Raw genomic sequence first — 27,761 nt, 5'->3', positions numbered from 1 at the left:
TATTCTACTATCATGTAGACACTGAGGCATCTGAGAAAGAAGTATGCAAAGAACTTATGGCATTGTCCTCGGCCTGCCATGTTCTTCTCCGGTATTCCCATGATCCACAAAAGTAGATTAACTGTAAAAACATGGATACTCCTGCTTTACAGCTTATGTCAGGATGTGGTTTTTTTTTTAAATATGGACATCATAGGCTAGGGAATCCCCTTTTTGGTATCCCTTTCTATTAAGGGATCCCCTCTAGGGATCCCTAATGATCAACTGTAATCTGTGGAGAAACATGGCAGTACAGTAAATGTCAAATTCCCTACAGTGCCTCCAAAGGGGAGATGATGCATTACACATTGTCCATTTACGATAATGCAGGACAGGACTGGTCCTCCAGAGCAAGAGACGTTTTTTGTAGCCTCTCTCCACTATGGCCGAGAGATAAGGACCCTGACTACTGTGCCCTGTCTATTAAGGAGGGTTTTCCTGGACCTTCATATTGATGTCCTATTCTTAGGATATTTATCAAAGAACCACGGCACTCTATAACTGCTTTAAGTTGCTTCTTTTATTTCATTTCATTAATTCTTTATCTATCCAAAAATTTGCCACTGGCCAACGTTTCGGTCTAGTCTTATAAAACAAGCAACTTAAAGCAGTTATAGAGTGCCGTGGTTCTTTGATAAATATTAGATGTACCTCTACCACTGAGCACCGCCCACCCTCTAACAAGGAGTGCTGTTCAACCTCTTTCCTCAACACTATCCTTAGGATAGACCATCAGTATTAGATTGGTGGGGGTGCCAGACATGATTGAACGTCCAGCGGTGAGCACATCCCCTTCATTTGTCTACCAAAGGTTAGGACATTTTGTAGAGGCTTTGCCTGGTATTGCAGCTCGGCCCCATTCACTTGAATGGGATTAAGTTGCAGAGAGCTGCAGTACCAGGTACAACCACTATGAAACGTATGGAGCCGTGTCTGGTAAAAGTGGTCAAAGCGATTTCTCCCCTCAACCAGCTGATTGGTGGATGTGCCAAGAGTCGTCCCACCACCAATAGATTTATGGCCCATCCTTAGGGCAGACTATCCATATCAAAAACTCTTTTAATCCCCTAATAAGGTACATGACAAAGTGTTTTGCAGACTAGAGAACCACTATAAGTAAATTGTTAAAAAGGTTTAAAAAAAAAAGCTTAAAAAGGGAGTTAAAGGTTAAAAACCTTCAATCCATTTTTTGGGAATTGATGTGTGCCATACAATGCCTCCTGGTATCTCTCCATATTGTCCATTACTCTATTTCATTTTATAGGAGTTTATTGGGTGTTTAATTTTGGTGACCTATCCTCAAGATAGATCATCAACATCTGATTGGTGGAGGTCTGAAAACCGGGACACCCACCAACTAGCTGTTTCAAAAGGCCACGTTGTTCATGGAGTTCCATGGCCTTTTTCTAGGCCTGTGACATCACGTTCATCAGTCTCATGGCCTAGGCACAGATCATGGCAACGCCAGATCCAGAGAGCTCTGGCAGGCTATTTTCTGCCGGAAGAGCCTTCTGGAAGTAACAAACGTTGATGTGGAAGGAACTTAAAGGATAACTGTTGTATATTATTATTTTTTTGAGTATTGGATTGTGGTGATTAATATCTCCTTGGTGGCCCTATTTCAACTTTTCACTGTGTACTCAATTACCCCTTAATTTCACATGTTTGTTCCCTGTACTGCCTACTTTTACCTGTGCTTAAAATAGGGTTGCTAGGCATGGTCCGTCTATGTGTTGAAGTACGGAGCACGCAGCGTGCAAGGTCCCATTACTGACAGCCAGGGACTGTAAGTAAATGATTTAGTTAACGCCACAGCATATAGCGAGGGCGTTTTTGACTGCAGATACTGTTGGCAGCTCATGTGTTAAATCTCTCATGTCTTCTGCCGGCATTGTGGTTTCTCCTGAAGAGGGGGGGTGTTTACTTTAGCAACCTTATTCCCCCCTCCTTTTTCTCAGGTTCAGATCAGATGGTCTCTCCTGTCCCTCCCCCTAGAGTTAATAAATAGGAGGGCTTATCACATCTCTGTCTCTTTTCATCGACACCTTCAACAGGAATTTTCCCACCCTCCCGCCTCTTTTATTGTTTTCTCTATGATGGTTTTTCTTACATTTCTTTTTGTTACAGTTGTCATGGTTAAAGTCACAGCTGGAGGTCGGTGGAAATAAATTACTAAGACCGGAGGAGAAGGCGGACTTGCCCACTGTGGTTTTCATGGGGCATATCGCTTCTCATACTCCTGGAATTGGTTTCTGGTGATAAGAGTTTGGTGTTTTTGGTGAAGAAAATGGTTAAAAAAGATAAATAAAGCTGTGACCGATCCTCACTCCACAAAACATGTGCCTCTGTCGTTATTTGGTTTAGGCGGGGAAGACATGTTAAGCGGTTGGGTTTTAGTTATCTGCAGTCAAAGCCAGGTCCTCCCCAGCAGCTGATAACAGTGCCTGGGCTGTGTGCACTTCTCCCTGTCCCTGCGCTTGGCAGACGCTCCCTTCACTCAGCAGAGCTGGAGAATGCAGAGTTGAACCAGCGCACAACAGGGAAGGGAGATCTGCCGTCTGCTCAGTGTATAAATGAAAGCAACATGTGGTAAGAGGACCCCTTTGTGCTGCAGGAGATTAACCCTTTAGGGGGGAGGGATCTGGTTACTGACACTTTTGGGGGGCTATTGTTACTGGCTAGTGAGGGCAGGCGGGATTAGCCTCAGGGTGAGGGCAGTGGCGGCCATCTTAACTGAATAGTGAAATTGCTGTTTTATGCAGACTGGTTGCTAAGAGCTGAATATTACTAAATATGGGGTAAGTCAGTCTAATAGTAACTGTTTCTGGAATATCATTTTATTAGTAACTACATATAGGAAAATTGAAATTAGGGTCTAAATGTAACAGTTATCCTTTAAGCTGCAAGGAGGCAGCAGCGCTCACCGAAGCACCATACCCTCTTCAAACAGCTGATCAGAGAGGGTGCCAGGTGTCAGACCCCCACCAATAAGGTATTGATTACCTATCCTGAGGATTGGTTATCAATATTAAACACCCGGAAAACCCCTTTAAAGGGGATTCCCATCCCAGACAATAGGGGCATGTCACTAGGATGTCCCACCTCTGGGACCCGCACCTACATCGAGAACGGATCCCTGAAAGTTGTGGAGGGTACACTGCGCATGCGCAGCCATCCTCCATTCATTTGTAGGCGCTGCCGAAAATTAAAGAGCACTGGCTTGGCTTTTTCCGTCGGCCCTATAAAAATGAATGGGAGCAGTGGCCGTGCAAGCTTGTTGTGCTTCTATTCACTTCTGTGGTGGCGCTTGGCGGTGGCCGGACCCCGGAAAACCCTGGGTCCTCCATCCACCACCCTCCCTGCTCTGTTCTCGGTGTAGGTTCTGGGACCCGCACCTATCAGACAATGAGGGCATATCCTGAGATGGGAAAACCCCTTTAATTCATATTCTTCCATAAGTCTAATACAATTTGTAGAAATAATTATCTGGCTCATCCTGTCATGTATCCTAATTTAGTCCTTATCACAACAGATACTTTTTTCCCTGCCAAACGCTCTCTCCCTTCTCAGAATCCAGTGAATTTTGTGAAATTGTATATTCCAAGTACGAGTACCTTCTGCCTTGAACATTTCTTAATAAAACATTATCAGATTTCAGCTTTAACCCTCACCACCACCCCCAGGTCTTCGCTGCAGTTCCTTAAACTACTCTGTGTGTCAAACTTAAAAGTACCATCATATCCTGGGTGGAGCCTGAAGTTACAGAAAAAGCATTAAAAAAAAAACCCTGCCTGTTACTGCACACAGGAGGAAGGAGAGAGGGGGACGGGAGAAGCATGTTCTAGCAAGCTGAGAGACAAGGCCGTCAAATTGCATAGAGAGTGTGAGGACAAGCTACATAGAAGGCACAACTCAAAGAAGACATCTCAGAACTCAACTCTCCCACCAAAAGAACCTTCCTACAAGACCTTAGCAGGATTTCCACCTCCTTAGTTGTGATGCAGGTCTGAACTTTGTGTAATTTTTTATTCATTTTTTGTTTTGTTTAGTTCCTCACGTTATGTTTTGGTCAACCAGTTGCTGGAGAACATCAGCTTGTATTTGAACATGGACTTGTCTTTATGGATGGGCACACTTTGAGAGTATTTAGGTAATGATCTCAGAGCACTTGAACAAAGCCTTGATATAGATTGGTCCAGTACGTGAGTGACCATACGGAAATCCTGAAGGTTTGAAAGAAGCTAACAAGAACCCTCTTTCAAAACCAAGAACATGAAAGTACACTTGATGCTTTTGTTGCTGGATCTTCTTCATGTGGCCATGTCAATGTCAACGTGCAAGGCGGTGGATATGGAAGAGGTGAGAAAAAGAAGAATTGAAGCCATTAGAGGACAAATTCTTAGTAAATTAATGCTTACTGAACCTCCAGATGTAGAGAGTGAGGAGATGTCTGTCCCAGAGGAGATCCTCTCTGCTTACAATAGTACCATGGAGGCAATTAAAGAAAAAACTGAAAAAGAGAGGCCTGTTGTAGAGGGATATTACTCTGAACAAGTGAAGAAGATTGAAATGATCAAACTAAGTAAGTAACAACCTACCAAACATTCTGGCAATGCATATTATAGAAAGCCATGTGATGTCCATGATTGTTACATGTACTAAGATTTACTAAAGGTCTACCTATTACAACTTTACATTACATAGTACATTTTGTGGTAGAATTTGTTTGCTTAGTGTGGCAGAAAAGATTATACCCCTGGCAAATGCATTTTTTCTTCTTAAAGGTGTTGGCTTATCGAAGACATTGGTGGTATATTGCTGGGACACGACACTAATGTCGGCTCAATGGTGGTTCCTGATATGGAAAATGAAATGATGGTGATGCCAGGTAAGCACAGTGCCACTTTGTCTCCTGCCGGCTCTGCTCAGATTTTTCCAGGGGACCCCATTCAGCGTGAATATAGTCAATGGAGAATCGGAGCAAAGCCAACAGAAGATAAAGTGGTACATTGCTTACCTAACACCACTGACACTTAAACCTGAGAATCTATGAGCGCCACATATCAGACATTGTTGCCATGTTCTAGTGATATGCCACCAATGTCTTTGATGATGGGATGACCCTCCATTGACTCTCCATCATGGTGGAAAAATTCTCCCACCTGTAATATTAACACATTGTGTTATTGAGTTATGTTAATATAATAACTGAAGCATTGTTGTAGGCTAGATACTCTTTGAGAAGAAACAAATGGAGCATCTTGGATCCAGAAGCTGCACATTATGGAGAAGATCAAAACATTAAGGGCTGATTCACATGAGTGTGATCGTCCCAGGAGAAACTGTCTGTGTGTTGGCCGCCTCTCCTGTTCCAATCATGGCTGCATCATAGTGTACAGTACAATAGACTTGCTATCACATATGAACTGACTGTATCATAAAACGACATGATCCTGTCAGTTTGGGTCCGGGGAGCCTCGGTCAGCCCGGGAGATGTGGGTGACACACAGACCACGTTTTCCCGGGCCAATCACGGTGGTGTGAATCATCTCTAACATAGGCAACTTTAATTCAGTTTTGCAGCTCCCGTATGAAAGAATTAATGAGCCAGATTGTAACCACATTGTATCTCTTCCTGTATATCCTGTCACAACTTCCAGATCATCTCCCCTTCCTCTCAGTATGGCCTCCTTGTATTCCACCCCCATCCTTGTCCAGATTTGTGACCCTGCACCTTCCCTTATCTCCTACCATCCTCTCTCATCCCTCACTCATCCTGCTCATTCTCTCTTTGTCATAGTGTGTACTCTTCTCTAATTTGCTGTCATATCCTTCATTATCTATGTCTCCAACCTCTCTGTTTACCTATTCCTCAACCCCATTACCCACATCACAGCCTCTCTTGCTGTTAACAATATCTGTCCAGGTTCAATGTGGCTCTCTGATGTCACTCCTAATTACTTGCTTTGACATTGTTTGCTTTCAATTTCTTCTGTTCAATCTTATTCCAGTGTCTCTGCTGTCTTCATTCTTGTCTTATTCCATTACAACTCTTTCCCCTTGATATTTTAAGCCTACTTCTCATCCTCTTCTCTATACGTTGTCTTATCGTTGTTGTCGATATTACATCGTCTCAAAACCAGAGCCCAACTCTACTCATCATCTGGATCTTGAACCTTCCTTTATTCACTTTTTACTGCACCCTTTTGCTCTTCTAATTTTCTGTAATAGTTCAACATCTCTATATTGCAGTAATTTCCCTGTATAATCTTTATCGGTCATCACCAGCTCCCCACCATTCATGATAACATTCTCTGTCTATACTATTAATTCCTCCTTACCTTCTGCCTCTTCCATACCCTTCACATCCTATTCTCTACAACCTAGGTTCTCAACCTGTAGTATTTGTACCGCGCTTGCACTCAGCGTAGTGTTTGATCATAGCCTTGGGGGCACTGTGATGTAATTTGTTTTAGTAGGGGGTACTTGGCTTAGAAGCACTGGCTCTACAACACTCTCATTATGTTGATATCAACGTCACATTCACATACTTGAGCTCTCTGTTCTTTTCCTCTTTACTGAGCCATCTTTGTAATTCTCTCCTGTATCAATACCCGTACACAGTCTCTGTTTTTAGATGTGTTTCTCATTCTTGTATGCACTCTTTTTGGTTTCTTAAGGTCGGCATACACATTAGTTCTTGGCAGGTTCAACCGACAGTCTAATGTGTATGGGGAGCTCCTAACTCTCCCCAACAGATGATGTTACGAGAGAGAAGGTTTAGGTGAAGTGAATATTTTTGCCTGATCCTTTTGTTGTCCCGGGAGATAAGCCATCTCCAGAGGTGTCTGGCAGTGGGTTTCTTCCCTCCTCCATTGAATACACATACATGTTCTGCAGAACGAATGTGTATGGGGGAGTCGGGAGAGATAGCATTTGGCTAATGAATGTGCATGCAGCCTTTAGTGTCTTCGTTCACAACCTTCCTACATTTCTTCTATTTTCACCCATGCATATATTTTCTAGGTCCCTCTTTTACACCTGCCTTCTATTTTCTTTGACCCTCTACCAAACAGCATACTTACCCTACAGACTTATGTATCTACTTATGAGTAAGAAGGGGTCTAGCCCCAGTTGATTTTTATCAGGTGGTGAAAACCTGTGCATGCCTTCCTTTTGTAGAAGAACTGCATTATACAGAACTATTTGTAAGCAAGGGTGTTAGAATAGGCACAAGGGCAGGGAAGGCCATGTAGGAGAAAAGCACCAGGCTCTTCTATACCAGTTTGCAAAACCTATTTCTATGAGGGTCATTTTGATCTTTACTATGATGTCCCCTTTTTCTATGTACTCCACTGCTTCTGCCCAATAGTTTATCCACGGTTCCCTCCCCATCCAAACAACTTTTCCCTTTCTGTGTCCTCCTCATGACTTTACCCATTCCTCCTTTAAGTTTGTCCTTCTCCTCATGCACTTACCCATTGGTTTATTCCCCTTTTCTCTCTTCTATTTCCTCATTCCACCTTGTGTCCTTCTCGCACTACTTACTTCTTCAAGTCCATCTTAGTATAATATTCAATCATCTTCTCATCCCATTCCTTGGTGTCTCTATCCCACTTTCCTTATTTTCTCCTTGTCTCTGTCTCTTCCTAATCTCTGTTCCTTCATTCTGTACTGACTTCTTATCATTTGATCTTCTCCCTCCCCTATACTTTCATTCTCTCTAATCGTCTCTTTTCCAATCGTCTTCCACCGTGCTTGCCTCTAGTTTCATCTTCTCAGTATCTCCTTAATTTTATTCTCTGTTCCTTGTTTTCCTCTGGATTTCCCCTCTTATTCTTGGTCTCTATCCCATTCTCGTCAGTATTTCCTCATTCGTAGTTTTAGGCCCTCTCTCCTTGTTCTCTCTTCCTCTCCACTTTTGCTGGCACATGATCAGGAAATGCACCGTCGATGCTCTCGTCATTGTACTGTGTTACATGTCAGATCGTGTGTGTAGAGTATTACTAGTCCTCAGTCAGACCTTTGAGTCATTGTGTTATATACAAGCCACATATTCTGCAGTACTTGACTATGTTTAAAAACAATGCTATCCATATAAACTGTAGTCATTTCATATACAGGGCAGACGTTAAATTGTGTCTACATTCATAACCTCAAAAAGTCCTATATTAATTCATCCCTTACAATACTGAAACACACACTTCTACTTACCCAGTGTAGTAATAGTCCTCTTCTACACTGAGGATGTTAGTGACACATGGTGGCCTTCTAAAATTCTTCATTGCCATAGCTTAAAGCTGGTTTCCTGCTCCTTCTCCTACCGGCCTGCGATGCTCCACTTGGCTCCCTCTCTGTAAACATCCGGTTTCACATCAGCTGCAGCCAATCACTGGCTGCGGTGGTGATCGGGTCCCATTACGTCATGACAAATGGTCACATAATGCAAGGGGATCTGGTCTCTGCCGCGGCCAGTGATTGGCTGTGGCGATGTCAAAACAAATGTTTTCAGCGAGGGAGCCCAGCAGAGCATCATAGGCCTAGAGGAGAAGGAGTGAGTCACCAGTGCCGGGAAGCAGGTAAGCTTCCCATTACAGGTCCGGCCAAGTTTGGCAAACACCCCTTGCATAACCCATTTAAAGCTAGGTTTCAGCCAAAAACTACGGACATGTGAAGTGAATAACATTGATTATCTCATGACAATAGCACCTGTCAATGGGTGGGATACTTTAGGCAGCAAGAGGATAGTCCATTCATGAAGTTGATGTGTTCAATCTGAACATCCCTGACAAGGACCAAATAGTAATGGCCGGACAAATGGGTCACAGAATCTCTAAAACTGCAGACCTTGTGTGGTGTTCCTGGTACGCAGTGGCTAGAAGCAGTACCTTCCAAAAGAGGTCCAAAGAAAGACAACTGGAGAAATAGGAGCAAGGTCATGAACGTCCAGGGGTCATTGATGTGTGTAGGGAGTGAGATCGCACAGAAAAGTTATTGTAGCAAAAATAACCGAAAAACTTCTGACTATTACAGAAAGTTGACAGAACACACATGGCATCACAACTTGCTGTGTATTGGGCTAGGTAGCCACAAACCAGTCACAGTGCTCATGCTGACTCCTGTCCACTGCCGAAAGTGCCTACAAGGGGCCTTGTCTGATAAATAAGGTTTTCTTTTACATCAGGTGGATGGCCCAGTGCATGTGCGTCACCCGTGAATGAGATAGCACTAGGTGCACTATGAGAAGAAGGCCAGCTGGAGGAGACATTGTGAAGCAATGGGCAATATTCTATTGGGCAACTTTGGTTCCTGGGATTCATGTGGATGTCACTTTAACAAGTACCACCTGCCTAAACATTGTACCGACCTATTACACCCTTTAATGGCAGTATTCCCTAATGACAGTGGCCTCTTTCAGCGGGATAATGCTCCCGCCACACAGAGGGAATTGTTCAGGAACCATCTGAGAAACATGCAGATAGTTCATGGTGTTGATTTGGCTTGCAAACTTCCAGATCTCAATTCAATCGAGTATCTGTGAGTTATGCTGGAGAAGCAAATCCAATCCACAGAGGCTGCATCTCACACTTCACAGGACTTAATATATCTTCTGGTAATGTGTTGGTGTCAGTTACCACAGGGCATCTTTAGAGGTCTTGTGGGGCCCATGACTCAATGAGTCAAAACATTTCTAGTGGCACAAAGAGGACCTACACAATATTAGACAGGTGGTTGTCATGTTATGGGTGATCAGTGTCTAGCACCAACCTGTTTGGCAGTGCTGTACCTAGAGTTCACGCACAACATTATATTCCCTAGGTGGATCTCACAATCTTATTTCCTTATCTTGGTACATATTATAGGGTTGATTGAATAGAAACTGATACACTACTGCATTTTTTCTTGCTTGGAAAGATTATAGATTACCTGGAAGAAATCCAAGCAAGGAACATACAAGCATCAGATGATGCTATCTAGTGTAATTGAAATGCATGGTCCTACTGCTACATTGCTCTAAGGAATGAGCCACCATGCCCTCTTTTTTTGGAGACATAGATGGAGCCCTGCTTGAACATACTTGGAGGGCAGAACATTAAATATAATACTTTCTAACAACTATGACCCCAGGCTGAGGTCAATATGGCAGTGTTGGACTTCCCTTGAACAGAGGTGGTCAATAGTCCCTTATTTAGTCACTCCTTGAAGATAAAATATAGGGCCGTCAAAGAAGCTTAAGCACTGAAGCATATCAATGACTACAGTGGTTGGTAAATGACCCATGACCCTTTATGGCCTAGGGTCCCAGAGTGTTCTCAGTCTGCAAATCCATGATTGACCAATACATCATCCTCCATAAAATGATTCATAGAGCATAGTGGAGAAAATAGTACTAAAGGAGTACTACCTCTAAACATTTGAAACCCTAAGAATACCCATAGTGTAGTCTCTGTAATGTATGCAACCCACATTTTCCAGTTGTACCCTCACAGTAGAAATGATCCATAGCCACACTCTTCAGTGTCACTGACCCACAATTTTCAATACTTTATGATTCATCCAAATGAATGTATTAGAATTCAGAGTAAGAGGACATCCTTAAAGATTGTATGATTTGTATGCACAATTACTCCTCACCACTAATTTCTTTATTAATACCTTATTGTAACCTTCTTGAAACCAAGACTTACATTTTTTTTTTTTTCTGGATTAGAATAACATCTGCCTTCTTCAGAAAACAGTGCCGCACCGATCCACAGGTTGTGTGTCGTATTGCAGCTGAGCTCTGGTCACTTTCATAGAACTGAGATGCAATACCAGACATAACTCATGCATATGTATAGCTCTGCTTCTGGAAGAAGGCAGCCATTATCGAATCCAGATATTTTTAAAATGGGTTCTCCTGTACTTTCATATCCTCAGGATAGGTCCTCAGTATGAGATCAGTGGGGCCTAACACACAGCACATCAACAATCAGCCATTTGAGAAAGTAGCTGCTCTCACCGGAGCTCTGGTGAACACAACTGCCTCCTCATAGCTTACCAAGCACAGTTCCATCCATTGGATAGCGGCTGTGCTTGGTATTGAGCTCATTTATTTGAATGGGACTGTGCTGTGCCTAGGCCATGTGACTGATAAACGTGACGACACATGGCCTAAGCGCTTATGGGGCCGAGAGTCAGAACCTCATGTTGATGACCTATTTATTAATATGAAAATCCCAGAGAACCCCTTTAAGAGTTTATGAATGGCATTCACATCCAAGGGCGGACTGGTCCTTGACTCGACAGGGAAATTTCCTGGTGGGTTGAGCCCCAGGGGGCCGCCTGAGTCCTCCTCAAGGCAACCAGCCGGGTACATAACAATATGGTAGCGTCAGGTACTTATGCACCTGGCAATTGGCTGCAGGTGCGCTCTTGAATTCAGCTGTACACTCAGGGTGGGGATACAGTGCAATACTGTGGCAAGGGTAGCAGTATTATGTTTTTCAACGTGATATTAAATTCTGAGGCAGTATTTTGTGCTGCACTGTGGTATTTGGTTCTGCAGGGGTGATTTCTTGTGTTGCACTGTGGTTTTTGGTTCTGCAGGGGTGGTATCTTGTGCTGCACTGTGGTTTTTGGTTCTGCAGGGGTGGTGTCTTGTGCTGCACTCTGGTATTTGGTTCTGCAGGGGTGGTATCTTGTGCTGCACTCTGGTATTTGGTTCTGCAGGGGTGGTATCTTGTGCTGCACTCTGGTATTTGGTTCTGCAGGGATGGTATCTTGTGCTGCACTCTGGTATTTGGTTCTGCTGGGATGGTGTTTTGTGCTTCACCGTGGTATTTGGTTCTGCAGGGGTGATATCTTGTGCTGCACCGTGGTTTTTGGTTCTGCAGGGGTGATATCTTGTGCTGCACCGTGGTTTTTGGTTCTGCAGGGGTGATATCTTGTGCTGCACCGTGGTTTTTGGTTCTGCAGGGGTGATATCTTGTGCTGCACTACAGTATTGCTGCCCCACCTACTTCTGTTTCACTGCCTACTTACATTGGCCCACTTCAGTCAATTTAAACCTGTCTACAACAGGGGACACTTTTAGTTTTTTTCCAGGGCCCAGTCCACCTGTGTTCACATCCATTAACTTTAAAGGGGGTCAGGTTAGTTATTGTGTTTTCATACGCCCTATTAATAAGTAACCTATGAACCTAGTTTGTAAAGGTCCCTTTAGACGGGACGATACAGCGGGTGATTGATGGCAAGGAAGCGTTCCTCCCCAGCAATCGCCTGCTCATCAAGAGACCGCAATATTTACATGCAGCGATCTCCTCCATAGTATTGGGAGGAGCGATTGCTAATGCCAACGCTCATCCACATACTGACTCATTGTTTGCCGGCAGCAGAGCGTATTTACACAGCCCCTACTGCCAATTTTTGTGTCCTCACAAATGGTCTATTACCTGATGAACAAGTGAAATCGGCGGCACAAAAGTGAATTTTCCTCATCTTTGGGGAAAAAAATGATGTCCTCCTTTCCCCAGTATCAGCTCCTGGGAAAGGCAGCCCCAATATAGTCAGCAAATTTCAGAATTTAAAAAAAATCCAATTTTTTTTGCAGAATATCATGGAAAAAGCGTAAATAGGAATCAGATGAGGGTCTGTGCTGTCCTGAATCTTCCCTCCAGGGATGCATTTTCTGCAGATATGACAGACAGTATCTTTCAGTATGAAGTGTGGAGTCTAAAGCAATGAGTCAAACGTTGAGGAGATTATTTTTACACCGGGGGTGTTTGCGTCAGGGAACTCTATAATCGGTGGAACCTGAAAATCAGCCAGCCGAGCAGTTGTGCAGCAAAGTGCCTTCCATCGCTTGTTCCAGGAGGCGACCTGGGAATAGTAAACTATTTATTTGACTGTCTGTCTGAGCCCCCATGCCCTGTGCCCCATAGGGCTTCAGACTATGAAGCGATTGTTACAGAGACTTCCCAAACCGCCCTCATTATAAACACACGGGAGCTACCGTCTGATCCACACCTGAAACATGAGCCCGTCTGGAGAGCACGTGTGGAGCAGCCCTCGAACAGTGACAACCCAGTATGAACACAGCACAGATTAAATTACATTTTCTGAACGCCTCGCGGTTACCAGCGATAGATTTCATATGATCAAAACCGCCTAACGGTAAAAGTGTCTTAGTTGCTCATAGTAACCAATCAGCACTCAGTTTTCATTTTTCTGAACAAAATCAGCGCAGAGCTCCCATTGGTCTTATTTGCCCATAGCAACCAATCAGAGCTCAGCTTTCATTTTTCTGAAGCAGTTTAAGAAATGAGAGCTGAGCTCTGATTGGTTGCTGTGGGCAACTAAGACAGTTTTAATAATTGAAGCCCAATTGTCTCTAGGCAGAGGCGTAACTTGAAGCTCCTGGGCCCCAATGTGAACTTTATAACTGGGCCCTTCATGTACCATGTACTATTTATAATACTGGTGTCTTCTTATGTGGCAGAGGGGCCTTTGGGCCCCCTACAACACTAGGGTCCTGACGCGACTAGCGACTACTACCTCTGCACCCCGTACAGCTATACCCCTTATCTAAGTATAGATACAGGGTGTCAGGCCTGCCAACATTAGAGTTGACAACAATGACTTCATTGACTAAAACAGCCTAACAGTAAAACTCTCTTAGTTGCCCATAGCAACGAATCAGCGCTCAGCTTTCATTTTTCTGAAGCAGTTTAAGAAATGAGAACTGAAGTCTGATTGGTCTTAGTTACCCATAGCAACCAATCAGAGCTCAGCTTTCATTTTTGTGAAGCAGTTTATGAAATGAGAGCTGAGCTCTCATTGGTTGCTATGGGCAACTAAGACAGTTTTGATAATTGAGGCCCAGTTGTCTCTAAGCAGAGGTGTAACAAGAAGCTCCTGGGCCCCAATGTGAACTCTATAACAGGGCCCTTCACGTACCATGTATTTTTTATAACACTGGTGTCTTCTTATGTGGCAGGGATGCCTTACTGGCCCCCTTAGACACCAGGGTCCAGGTGCGTCTGCTCTGCACCCCCTATAGCTTCACCCCGTATTTAGTGGTTACTAATCCCGATCATAAAAATACAAAACCCTTTTTGTACTCCTACATGGTTTAATGCAGAAATAATCACCCACGGGAACTGTACCAAATGGCAAGAGAGGGATGTTTCTGTGCAGATCGTAAATTCGGGAACAGGGACATTTTTAGGAAAAACATGTTTCAGGAACACATCTTTAGAAATCAAGTCTCTCCCTGGAAATGGAGATTTATAGACTTTACTAAGAAGGAGGGGGGTGAGAAATATTTTGAATTGTTAGTAAATTCATGCACAGCTTAAGCTTGTCATAATTGGAAGCTAGTAGTAGCTGTTTTTGTGGTAAAAAGTATGTAAATAACATCAATCGAAATGAAAAAAAAAAAATATCTCTGCACCAGGAACACATTGGCATCGGGAACTCGAAGCATCACCTCACTGGGCACAGTAACTTAAAGGAGTTGTACTACCATGCTACTTATTAAGCATGAAAAACTAGTTACCGTACTTTGTTAATTTACTTTCTGTTACAAAATTGTCCCCATTGTGAGATATAGCTGTATACTAATGTGCGCGTCCATCTACTGTGGTGGTCGCACATGCTTAGTTCCATCGTATAGTTGCCACCAGCTGTATCTACTGTTAGATGCTGTGATAGTTAGGTCTCATGCACATGAACATGCTTTCTTTCCATGTCCGTTCGTTTTTTTTTTCAATGGGTCCGCAAAAAAAAAGTTACTCCGCGTGCATTCCATTTCCGTATGTCCGTATTTCTGTTCCGCAAAAAAAGTAGAACATGTCCTATTATTAGGGTAGTAGGGCACGCCGACACTTGGTTCCACAAGGAGAATTGGTATAACAATATATTTATTCGTTGTGACATATAATATTTATTTAAACATGCAAAAATACATAACTAAAATACTGCTAGTATTTAACTGTTGGAGATCGATTTAATAGTAAGATATAGTTTTTTTAAAAGATCTTTTGTATCCTTTATAACTTAGTCTAAGTTATAAAGGATACAAAAGATCTTTTAAAAAAACTATGTCTTATTATTAAATCGATCTCCAACAGTTAAATACTACCCATCGGGATATCAATTGGGTTAATTAACCCTTTGGAGAGACTGCATACTTTCACTTAAAAACTCTGTTTAAGTACAGAAAAGCACTGAATTTCACTAAATTATACTATTGTACTATAGATGTTTTATGAATTTTAAAGCAGTATTTTAGGCTACTTTCACACTAGCGTTCGTCGGTCCGCTCGTGAGTTCCGTTTGAAGGGGCTCACGAGCGGACCCGAACGCAGCCGTCCAGCCCTAATGCAGTCTGAATGGAGCGGATCCGCTCAGACTGCATCAGTCTGGCGGCGTTCAGCCTCCGCTCCGCTCGCCTCCGCACGGACAGGCGGACAGCTGAACGCTGCTTGCAGCGTTCGGGTGTCCGCCTGGCCGTGCGGAGGCGTGCGGATCCGTGCGGATCCGTCCAGACTTACAATGTAAGTCAATGGGGACGGATCCGTATGAAGATGCCACAATATGGCTCAATCTTCATGCGGATCCGTCCCCCATTGACTTTACATTGAAAGTCTGGACGGATCCGTACGAGGCTATTTTCACACTTAGCTGTTATATGCTAAAAATAATGCAGACGGATCCGTACTGAACGGAGCCTCCGTCTGCATTATTATGATCGGATCCGTTCAGAACGGATCCGATCGAACGCTAGTGTGAAAGTAGCCTTAGCCATGTATTTTAGCATGTTTAAATAAATATTATATGTCACAACGAATAAATATATTGTTATACCAATTCTCCTTGTGGAACCAAGTGTTGGTGTGCCCTACTACCCTATACATTTTTTCTTAATCACTTTTAGAGGATTGGGTGAATCCTCTTTGTGGGAGCACCCATACCGTTCTTGATTAGTAGGTGAGCCCTCTCTAAACCTTTAATGTCCTATTATTGTCCACATTACGGGCAAGGATAGTACTGTTCTATTATGACCAAGCTGTTCCTTTCCACAAAATACAGAATGCACACGGACGTCATCCGTATTTTTTGTGGATCCGTTTTTTGCGGACTGCAAAATACATATGGTCTTGTGCATGGGGCCTTACAGGGAGAGAGCTGCAGTAGAGCTGTGGTAGGGACCAAGGATCCAGAGACTGGGGAGGAACCCAGGAAGCAGCTGCACAGGAGAGGCAGGGGACTGGTAAATTGAGAATAATACAGTTTATTATTTTACACCATAGTAAGCTTTGAGTCTTAAATTCAAGAAGTGGCCCCCAAAATACGAAAAGAATATAAGAATGCAAAGAAACCAAAAGGGATGCCATTTTTCCCCCGCTAGAATGATGATAAGCATGATGTCCTACCAATGAAACCCCTGAAGATCAGCTGCAATCAATGAGGGAACCTGGCAGCAAGTCTTTAATTTCCCTGCAGCGCCACCACAGGGAAAATGAAGCATTACATTGTGTCCATGGTCTGTCATAGTCTAATTGATTGCCTGAATGATATAAGGCAGGGGTGCACAACCTTTTCTGGTTGGGGGCCACATTGGCAGACTGAAGGAATCCCATGGGCCGAAAATAAAAGTTAAAGGGGTATTACCAACTGAAATACTGTATTTATTGCATATTGTACATACAGTATACACCATAAATGTCTGGTTACACCTCCAGGACTCCCATCTAATGGGAGAATACATGAAAAATGCATGCGAGCAGCCACAAGACATAGACATACATGTCTATCACCAGATGGTTGAGGGCCGCACAGAATGATATTGAGGGCCGCATGTGGCCCCCGGGCCGCAGGTTGTGCACCCCTGATATAAGGTGACACAGCTTTGGACATCTCTGTCTTGTTGCTGTGTCCTTCAGGTGAGGGCACCATCATCTTCTCTGAGGGACACAAGTAGGGCCTATGAGAGCCATGAACTACAAGGGGCTCAGACAAGATATAACTGTTTAGTCCACCCCAGTGCTGCATGTGATACATGAGCAAAACAGGAATCTGGGATTTATGTATTTCCAGTAGGGAGGTGTCATGTAAGATTAGACATTGCATAGCAATAGTATGGTCAAGGTATGTGGTCACATAGGATATGTCTCTCATGGGATGCATGCATGCAGATCTCTGTACCTGAAGTAATTGTATCTGCAACACATACAATATGTGACGATTACTAAGCTCCAAGCACGAACAAGATCAAATGACTTCAGTGCCCAGAACCTAGTCCATCCTCTCCCTCACGCTCTGTTCTTTGTCAGGCTGTTGGAGGGGGTGGATGCCATTAACTAGCGGAGTTTGTGAGCAGATAGATTCTACAGAAGACTCACGTCAATAGAGGAAGCATAAAACCAGGCGTAACTGAGGAGTATGGATTCTTCATTGCTCCATAGTAATCCATAATCTCTTGAAATGTTTGATACATTTATTACCAATCCGCCACCCACCACTGCCAGGTCAAATATGAAAATGGATCAGGAGCCCACGATTTTCAACCTAAAAACAACATGATGTTCATAGCTGGTACAATTTCATTCTGCTTGCTGCAGTACCTTACAATCTTCTTTCTTCCCTGCCATGCACATTTTTATCCTAAGACCATGGGCGGACTGGCCAAAGACCCTACAGGGCAATTCTAGTAGGCTGATGCCCATGGGGCCACCTGAGTCCTCCTCATGGCCACCAGCCAGGTATATAAAGATCTGATGCTCTCAGAATTAATTTATGTAGATGCATCAGGCACTCATGCACTTGGCTTGCGGCTGCAGATGCCCTCCTCAATTCAGTACCGGTGTCCTCAGGAAGGTAATTTAGTTGAATTCTGCGACGGAGACAGTATTTTGTGTTGCATTGTGGTATTTGGTTCTGCTGGGATGGTATTTTGTGCTGCATGCTGGTATTTGGTTCTGCTGGGGTGGAATTTTGTGTTGCACGGGGATATCTGGTTCTGCTCGGGCGGTATTTTGTGCTGCACTGTGGTATTTGGTTCTGCTGGAGCAGTATTTTGAGCTGCACTAAGGTACTATTTCTGTTGTCTGCCTACTTGTGTTGCCCCTTCTGTCAATCTGGATCCATCTATAACTTGAGTCCACTTTTAGTTTTTCTTCCAGGGTTACTTTAAGTTCCCAGTCCAACCCTGCCTGAAATGGTCTGATTTCTTATAATGACTTTTGAAGCTGTCGTTGGATGCATTAGAGGAACCTAAAACAAGTCTGTGCTGCATGGAGGAGCAGTCTCTGGTAGAGCAGATACAATGTTCTATGACCACTACAAGTAATGGTAGAGTGACTGCTAGGCTAAATGAAATCCTGTATAAAATAACTTCCACCCCTGGGCTAACGATAAGTAAAATGTAAAGTATTTACCCCAAAATGTACATAATAAGAACTTCACCATGGGATTGCAGCTTATTTGACTAATATTATTACACAAGATAATGGAAATGTGGTCACTCTTGCCCCCTCCTTCACAACGTCCAATTCTAGCCAAAATTTTGGACCAGTCCAAAAACCCAAGCTACGTGTGGACAGATTTCTGCTCTGGATTCTTTCTTACTTTTATATTGTCAGAGTAGATCTTGGAGAAGTGGCGTTTTGTTTGGTTTACGATTTAGTAATTTTACTCAAGATGTGCCTTTAGTTGCAGGACAAGGGTTTCCCTTCAAGACATTATCTATGAGAGACAAGAGGCTGATGCATGGATTTCCCTGGAGTCCACTACCTTCATCATCTCGGTGGTTCACTAACATCCTGACTAATCAAGGATGGAAAAAGAGAAGCAACCTCCTTGAATCAACTTTTTCTTTTTCCACATCGGGTTGTACCGGATGGAGGAGAATGCAGATTTGCTAAGCTGGTGAAACCAGCTGGCTTCAGTAAACCTTCTTCTTAACCTTTTCATTGCTGCTCTGTCACTGGGTTGGTAGTGTGCATCTTGTAAGGAAGAAGTCTATCACTTTATTTAGAGATCAAAGAAGTTTCAAAAAGACAAAAAAAAAACTCCCAAAATCTTGGATTTATTGTGTTCAAATTGTAGAAAATGTTAACTTTTTTTTTTTAAAGGGCTTGTCTCATGATAGACAACCCCTTTCGGAATGCAGTCATCATAATGATCAGCTGATCGCCATAGGTCCAGCTCCTGGTCCTCCTGGAGGAAGCAGCCCATTTTGTCAAGGAAGCCTTGTGTGTCTAATATTATATTGTATTTTGGTTTATTATGTTGAAGCTTATATGTTTATGAAGAAGTTAATGTCTGGATTTGTCGATTCTTTGTTTAGATGAGAATGAAGATGAATCTCAAAGAAGTTACGAAAATGAACATGTCTTCCCATTCAATGCATCTCTTGCAAGGGAGCTTGTGGAAAGCCCAGACCAGCTACACAACGCAGAACTGCGCATATTTCGGAAAGAAGATCAAAATAAGGATCACCAAAAAGAGATGAGGCTGGAGCTGTACAGGGTAAGCTGGAGGTGACTGGGGTGGCATTTATACATGAACCAAGAGAGTCCAGAGCGACAGAAGACTACATAGAACATCAATACCAGTGTGTTTAGATGGTCAAATGCAGTAGTACTCACAGTTCACGGTGGCAATCTTCACCCTGGCTCCCCCTGGTCTGTACACAGTGAATGGAGGGAGCATCCGTTCTTTCCTCGGGACACTCCCTGACTTTCTGGGGCTCCTGCCTGATGGTAGACAGGGTGCCCTTGATGTTAGGTATTTGGCAGGATGCAAGGCAGGAGTACAGATGCAGGACCGGCAAATGGATAATGGAGTCAATACTCAGGCCTGTTGATTGCAATAAAGGAAGTCTTTCTTTACTACATTGATGATGGGAGTAGTAGTACATATAGCAGCAAAAGGCACAGTTCCAAAGTATATCACAGTATAGTCTCCTCCCAATAGCTGTGTATGGGCAGTGACAATTATGTTAATAGTAGTGCTCCCTGTGCTCCTTCTAAGGACACTTTACACTTTCCATACCCTACTATTCCATTTCTTCCATACCTTTGTCCACACCATTAGAATCCTGACTCACCCAACCGTCATTCGTGTAGCCTTGAATCAGAAAAAGGGCTTGGCCAGAAAAGACCTCTCCAGCCTGAGATCAGAACTGCTGTTGGGAAGTGATGTGCTACATGGCCTGCATATATTTTAAGGGCAACTCAACACTGAGATGTCACCCAGAACCCCATAGTTTGGCTTTGGCACGCTGTATAACTATAACTATGGTATGCATGTCACGGTCACTGTTGTCTCTTGGTCTGAGATGTCACTGAGAACCCCATAGTTTGGCACAATTTAAAACTATTGTATGCATGTCACAGTCAATTTGTCATCTCTTGGTCTGAGATGTCACCTAGAACCCCATAGTTTGGCACGCTGGGTAACTATGGTATGCATGTCACAGTCACTGTCATCTCTTGGTGTGAGATGTCACCTAGAACCCCATAGTTTGGCACGCTTGGTAACTATGGTATGCATGTCACAGTCACTGTCATCTCTTGGTGTGAGATGTCACCTAGAACCCCATAGTTTTACAAGCTGTGTAACTATGGTATGGATGTCACAGTCACTGTCATCTCTTGGTCCGAGATGTCACCTAGAACCCAATAGTTTGGCAAGCTGTGTAATTATGGTATGAATGTCGCAGTCACTGTCATCTCTTGGTCTGGGCAGTCTTTCTCAAGTTTATCGCTGACATACAGTATATATGAATGATATCTTTGCTGTTGCATCAAAATAGTCTGCTATGTCTAAAATTTAGACAGGCTTAGGGATATATCGATCTTCAAGGCTCGTTGCCTTATTCAAGGTCATTGTCTCACTCTAGCTGCACCCCCTTCCCAGGTTCTCCTGAAGAAGGATGAATTAAGTAATTGACACTTTTCATATGATGCTAAAAGCCAAGAACCGTGACTGTACTAGAGTGCTGCATGCTCATTGTGGCTCCCCATACTAACAGTCCCTGATGGATCCCCAAGCAGTGTACCCACTTTGGGTAAGGAGATTTACAACACCAGATGGGGTTATAGAAACAAGACAAACCTAGAACAAAGTTTTGATGCAGTCCAGAGAATAAAAAAGAACACAATACCATATAATTTCTAAAGCAATCTTTTACTGCTTCCTACTGATTGAATGGGAGGGACTGAAACAAGTCTGTGTATGATGGAGGTGCAGTATACTGTATAGCAGACACAAGTTCCTATGAACTCTGAATGCACAATGTGTATTTAGGGATTAACATGACCACAACTTCACAAAGTAGCCGCATACTCTGTACACCGGCGGTAAGTACGGTTTATTTTAACCCTGTCATATATAAAACTGGTACGTTCTGCAGTATTTGTATGGATTGAGAAGAAACGTTATAATTGACTCTCTTGCACCCATTAAAGGATATGTCTATGTATTTTATTCCTTACACAGGTAGAAAGCAACACATCCTCTCGATTCCTGGACAGTAGGTTTGTCTTTCCTGGAAGGCAGGGAGAGTGGATGTCATTCGATGTCACTGATACAGTGAAATGGTGGCTGACCCGACAAGGTGAGAGGCCACTGGCTACAAACGCTTGCGTTTCTTTGTTAGGCACCGTATCATACTTTTTCTTAATTCTGTAGTTATAGGGTTATACAGGGTCACCACCAGATGTGTCTGAGCTGGGGATGGCACTGGGGTTCCTTGGTCCCACCAGAGGAAATTATTCTCGGGCCCCAAACCCCATATCATCAGTAAAGTCTAATGAATTATGATTCAAAGAAATAGACCCCAGTGACAAGTTATTGGCTCAAATTTTTTTTTTTTTTATATCCTGGACCTTCGGGGCCCATCATGGTATCAGAGCATGGACCCATCGGAGGATCCTCTGATACTATGGTGGGCCAGTCTAACACTGTCTGAGCCCCATACAGACAAAATGCTCAGGGTACCTTGAGCTCATCATTGGCTTTAAAATGGGCCTGTCCATTTTGAAAGACTACTTTACAGCAATTTGGGCGGGTGACAGTAGGTTACCTTTTTGACTCTTAGCAGTAATGACAACCGTAGTACCCCAGGATTATGTAAGGTTCGTGCTTATTAATCTAGTTTCCTATGTTCTATATAAGAGGACTTCTAATCTCACATTTCCCCCCTATCTGAGGTCCTATACAATGGAGATTGGCAGGGCTTTCTTTCCCCATATGCTCTCTTTTTGGCCCACGTCTTTGTATGGAGGGAGAGGATCGATCATATGATCTAAATGGCCCTGATTGACTATACAGGTGAAACTCAAAAAATTTAAATATTGTGAAAAGGTTCAATATTCTAGGCTCATAGTGTCACACTCTAGTCAGCTAATTAATCCATACCCCCTGAGCAAAGGGGACCTGAGATTGTGACTTTAGGGTTTTCATAAGCTGTAAGCCAAAATCATCCAAATTATAACAAATAAAGGCTTGGAATATCTCGCTTTGCATGTAATGGGTCTCTCTCATATGTTAGTTTCAGCTTTTAAAGGGAACCTGTCACCGGGATTTTGGGTACAGAGCTGAGGACATGAGTTGCTAGATGGCCGCTAGCACATCCGCAATACCCAGTCCCCATAGCTCTGTGTGCTTTATTGTGTAAAAAACGATTTGATCCATATGCAAATTAACCTGAGATGAGTCCTGTCCCTGAGATGAGTCCAGCGTGAAGGAGCCCAGCACCGCCCTGCATCCTCAGAATCTCCTCCTTGCTCCCCGACGTCTGAAAGCTAGAGCGCCGTAATCTCGTGATGCGCAAGCTAGCGCATGCGCAGTTCCTTACCTGAGGCTGATGCCAGCACAGGGAAGGAACACTATGCCAACACTGCACATGCGCTAGCTCGCGCATCACGAGATTACAGCGCTCTAGGTTTCAGACGTCGGGGAGCAAGGAGGAGATTCTGAGGATGCGGGGCGGTGCTGGGCTCCTTCACGCTGGACTCATCTCAGGGACAGGACTCATCTCAGGTTAATTTGCATATGTATCAAATCGGGTTTTTTTACACAATAAAAGCACACAGAGCTATGGGAACTGGGTATTGGGGATGTGCTAGTGGCCATCTAGCAGCCCATGTCCTCAGCTCTATACCCAAAATCCAGGTGACAGGTTCCCTTTAAGTTGCATTACTGAAATAAATTAACTTTGCACGATATTCTAATTTTTTGAGTTTCACCTGTATTTAAGATCAGCTCTTCTTGGTGAAAATGTATCTTCCCGTATAAAAGGACCCTGGGGCTCAAATCATCTCTCGTCTATAGATTGAGAACTAACAATGTCTGAAGTCTGTCCTTGTTCTGTTTACAGCCAGCAGCGAGAACTTCACGTTAAAAGAGCCGTGTTCCTGTACTAGCCAGGAAAATAGGATACAGGTGCAAATAGGGGGTAAGTAAAGGATGGATATAACACATAGATAGATAGATAGATAGATAGATAGATAGATAGATAGATAATTTGATAGAAATATGTGAGATAGATAGATAGAAAGACAGACAAACCGATAGATATTAGATAGCTAGATAGATAGATATCAGATAGATAGACAGATAGATATTAGATAGAAAGATAGACAGATATAAGATAGATAGACAGATAATATTACTTAGGTACCCCACACCCTAAAGTGAAAATGCACATTATTTTGCTTTATTTCAGGTTTTTCTGACACACGAGGCGACATGCAAGTTCTCAGCAATGATGGGAAATACAATCCATATCTACTGATCACATACACCCCCAAGGGTCGGATTGAGGAAGGACACAGCAGCCGCAGAAAGCGAGGGGTGGACGAGGAATACTGCCGCACGTCAGTATATCTTAAGAGGCACCACCACAGATAATTTTAGCACATGCACTGGATATACCATAAGTGTCTGATAGGTGGGGGTCACACTTCTAGGGCCCCCATCCTTTGGGAGAATGGGGGCCCTTGATCCTGGTTCTTCTATGTGTGACGCCACCAGCTGCCACATAAAGATGGAGTTTGAATGTAGAAGTGTCCTCGTAAGCTTTGATCTGTTCAAACTCCACCTGGATGCAGTGGTTGGCGGTTGCCTCTCATGGGTTAATGTGGGTCTGGGAAGTGGGGGGGGGGGGGGGGGGGGAGTTAAAGATGTGGGGCCCCAATCATTTGTGGCATATCCAGTGGATAGACATATTTTAATTTTCTGCCACAGCTTCATAGCAAAGATCATGTATCTAAAATCCAACATTATCAGCATTGTAACTAGAAGCCTCCACAGCATTTGACCATACCACAACAGTTGTCATTTGTAGCTGCATGATTTGTTTTATGCACCAGGAAGCCCAGGATGAACAGTGTAATAGGTCCTACCCACATACAGAGGCGATGCCGAGTAAAACTGTTGTCAGAGGACACATTGATTTAACCTTAAGTCTTTAATTTACAGGAATACGGGAAAAAACTGCTGTGTGAAGCCTCTCTACATTAACTTCCGTAAGGACCTCGGATGGAAGTGGATTCATGAACCAAAAGGCTATGAAGCTAATTATTGCCTGGGGAACTGTCCCTTTATCTGGAGCATGGACAAGCAGTACAGTAGGGTAAGTACACAGATATCATAGCCATTGATAAACTAGGTATGTGTGTATGTCCGACTGCAGGATAACATAGACGCAAGGATAACAACATTACACCCTATATTGACCCTGATTCTAAATTTTACAGGTCCTGTCCCTCTATAACCAGAACAATCCAGGAGCATCCATCTCCCCATGCTGTGTGCCAGATGTCTTGGATCCCCTCCCTATCATCTACTACGTTGGTCGAACACCAAAAGTGGAGAAACTGTCAAACATGGTGGTACGGTCTTGTCAATGCAGCTGAGACTTAATATTAGAGGTCATAGGTTAAGGAAACAACATGGTACTGGACTCTCCCACAACATACTTTAATCAGAATGACCTGTGGTCAACACTTGCCCTCACCCTTATCTCCTCTACATTTGAACCTGAAGTCTGAGGTCACCAGTGAGGTTCTTCCTGGATGTCCAAAATCAGTAAAGACTCTTCTTTTACACAGAGCTCTATATCAATGGTTCCAGTACTCCAGTGATAGTCCACCACCACCACCGTCATCCCATATATGAGAGAGAACAATGATCTGCCTCCCAACACTCAGCAGGACTTGCCATGCTTGAAGAACAGACCCTCATGCATTTCATGTGGTATCAACCAGAAAGTAAATTAGCACAAAATGGTGGATTGTACCACAACACATATATTCAATGCAGACTTTCAGCTTGGTGCTTTTCGAACCCATCACAATAACATTTGCAGCTCATCACCAGCCTTCACAAGTCGTGTGGTATCTGGAAACAGGACCTCTCTAGCACTGCTGACCCTGTAGTTATCAGTAGACGTCCCTTCTTACCCTTCATATCTATATATTTACACTTTTTTTTTTCATGAAATAACAATGCCATATTCAATGCTGTTGTATACATAGAGTGCTACAGGTACAGTAAGTCCTGCCTTAACCAGTATACAAGACTTGACACCTGGGATACAGAAGAAAGTAAGTCTAATATAGGAGCAGATCTTTGGTCTTCTTCCACAGTAACCATAAGCAGGGTTGACTGCTCAATCCAAAAATCTCTTGTTCCTTCTCAGGTAATGGGAACCTCTCAAGTTGGGTTCAGTTATGGTCTGTGGTGGCCCCAATATTTGCCTTTTTTCTCATTTGCAATCATTTGGTAATGTGGCAGCTCCAGGAGCCACTGGATTGTTACAAGATTATTGGTGGTGTTAGCGTTCCCTGAACGCTTGGTTCCTCTGAGTGACTTAAAAAAAGATGGCTACTTTGGCCTGTCCATAACATTAAGTCAATCACAGGGCATACTGCTGAGACCCCAAGTGATAGGCCAACATCTGTTCATTTTTGGCTTTGTTTTCTTGCAGCAACCCTGCAGGTGAAATGCAGCCATTGAAATGAGTGGACTCTGTGTGCTTGGATATGCTTGTTCCTCCAGAGTAAGAAGCTCCTTATAGCCATTTTCCTGACTGGTTAAACCCCTTATGGTGTGAGGCACATCTTCATCCTGAGAGGGCCCAAAGGTTCCTCTGCCACAGAACAAGACACTAGTATTCTAAATGGCATATGGTGGTGAGGGTCCCCGTTACAGCCTTCTTATTGGGGCCTAAGAGCTTTGAGTTATGCCTCTGCCATTCACTAGCTATGGAGGACTAATAAGCCTAAAATACAAGGTGTCTCGCGGAACAGAACAGCTAATCACATTCACAAATATCCAAACAGAGGTTTCCTGAAGTGGAAGCGCCAGCAGACTTCCTGCCGTTGAAGAACACAGCATGGGCCCATTGATATTGTCAAAAACGTCTACACAGAACGCAGTGGAAAGCTGTTTGTAGCCCGTTATATTGTCTATACGTGCCTCGGATTGTATTTTATATCATGTGGTTAGGTGGTAATAAAAGAGGGGCCGTGACTGAAAATGGGCACGCGCCATCACGCAACTTTTTTGGGTCCATCATTCATTTCAATAAATAAACTCTTGACATGAATTATGGGCATGAATTTGAAACTACTGATCTGAAGTGACTTTGTGCCCACTATGGTGTGGGCAGGTCCTTATATGAGTCAGCTGGCCTTTAAAGATGACCTATCACCTCTCCTATCATGCCTGTATTACTAAATACTATTATCCCCCATGTAATAAAGTTTCCGGAGCATCTTTTCATATAGATCTATGTTGTTCCATTCCTCTCAGGAGAGGTGACAGCTTCTCTTTAAATTGATATTTCAGTGGTTGTTTCTTCCAAGATTGATTCTTTTGATGCCCTTGGGAGCTGCTATTATAGACATACCCCCCCCTCCCTTTTTTTTTAAACAGGGTTAAATGATAACATGTAGTTTACAATGAAAAAAATTTAACAGGTTGAACAAGTTTAGAAAAAAAGGGGTCTATTTGTTTTCCAAAAACAGCGCCCCTCTTGTCCGTGGGTTGTGTCCGGTATTGCAGCCCAGCCCCATTCAGCACAAGGCAGCTTTTTTGGTGTTGCAGGCATGGATGGAGGGATGGGGTGAACGGCAATTAAAATGGTATCTACTCAGGGAAAAATTAAGAAAAAAAATTAGGAACAAATAAAACCGTTGATTTTTAGTGGCGGATGCATTTCGGGGTGGAATGTAAACACCCGGTAGAAGTCTGTAAACTTCAATGGATAAGAAGGCAAATCATTTCTATGATGAATCATTGTTGTCTTTTTTTATGTGTTTTTATATAGTTTGTCTTTCTTATTTAAAGAAAATGTTCAAAAAGTTCATAAATAAAGAGGTACTTGGAAATGAAGAAATATTCCAGCAGTTTCCTTGCTTCTCTTTACGGGGTGATGGAATACCCCTCTGTTATCAGTAGGGATCATCCACCAATCAGCAGATTGAAATGTGTAGATAGACTGTTCAATGATTTATGCAAGTGCTGAGCTTCCTAAGCAGTTCTATCAGTGGTGACCAACATGGTGGCAGTTCCACTCCTTGGACAGCATCGTAATTATATGGTATGGTTTATATCACACATCATATAGCACATGTCAATGTCTTTGTAACCAAGCTAGAAACAGCCCCGTACCTCACATGGATCAAGAGATCTTCCCGTTCATTGCTCTAATTGTTCCTCTA

At 43.3% G+C, this 27,761-nt stretch overlaps 1 protein-coding gene across 2 annotated transcripts; it reads left to right on the top strand.

Moving 5' to 3' along the window:
* Window positions 1-3,847: 3,847 nt before the first annotated feature.
* Window positions 3,848-27,559, top strand: LOC122946419 (transforming growth factor beta-1 proprotein-like). Of its 2 annotated transcripts, XM_044306039.1 has the most exons (8): window positions 3,848-4,398; window positions 4,469-4,621; window positions 19,373-19,554; window positions 21,529-21,646; window positions 23,411-23,488; window positions 23,759-23,909; window positions 24,514-24,667; window positions 24,792-27,559. In XM_044306039.1, the coding sequence occupies exons 2-8, from the start codon at window positions 4,486-4,488 to the stop codon at window positions 24,948-24,950; spliced, it is 978 nt and encodes a 325-aa protein (XP_044161974.1). In that variant the 5' UTR covers window positions 3,848-4,398; window positions 4,469-4,485; the 3' UTR covers window positions 24,951-27,559. The 2 variants fall into 2 exon arrangements, with proteins under 2 accessions (XP_044161974.1, XP_044161973.1); XM_044306038.1 differs by having other exon boundaries at window positions 3,848-4,621.
* The last annotated feature ends 202 nt before the right edge of the window (window positions 27,560-27,761 follow it).

This window comes from Bufo gargarizans, chromosome 9 (genome assembly GCF_014858855.1).
Source record: "Bufo gargarizans isolate SCDJY-AF-19 chromosome 9, ASM1485885v1, whole genome shotgun sequence".
Taxonomy (NCBI): Eukaryota; Metazoa; Chordata; class Amphibia; order Anura; family Bufonidae; genus Bufo; species Bufo gargarizans.
Note: the sequence above shows the minus strand (reverse complement) of the source record. Positions and strands in the feature narration are given on the sequence as shown.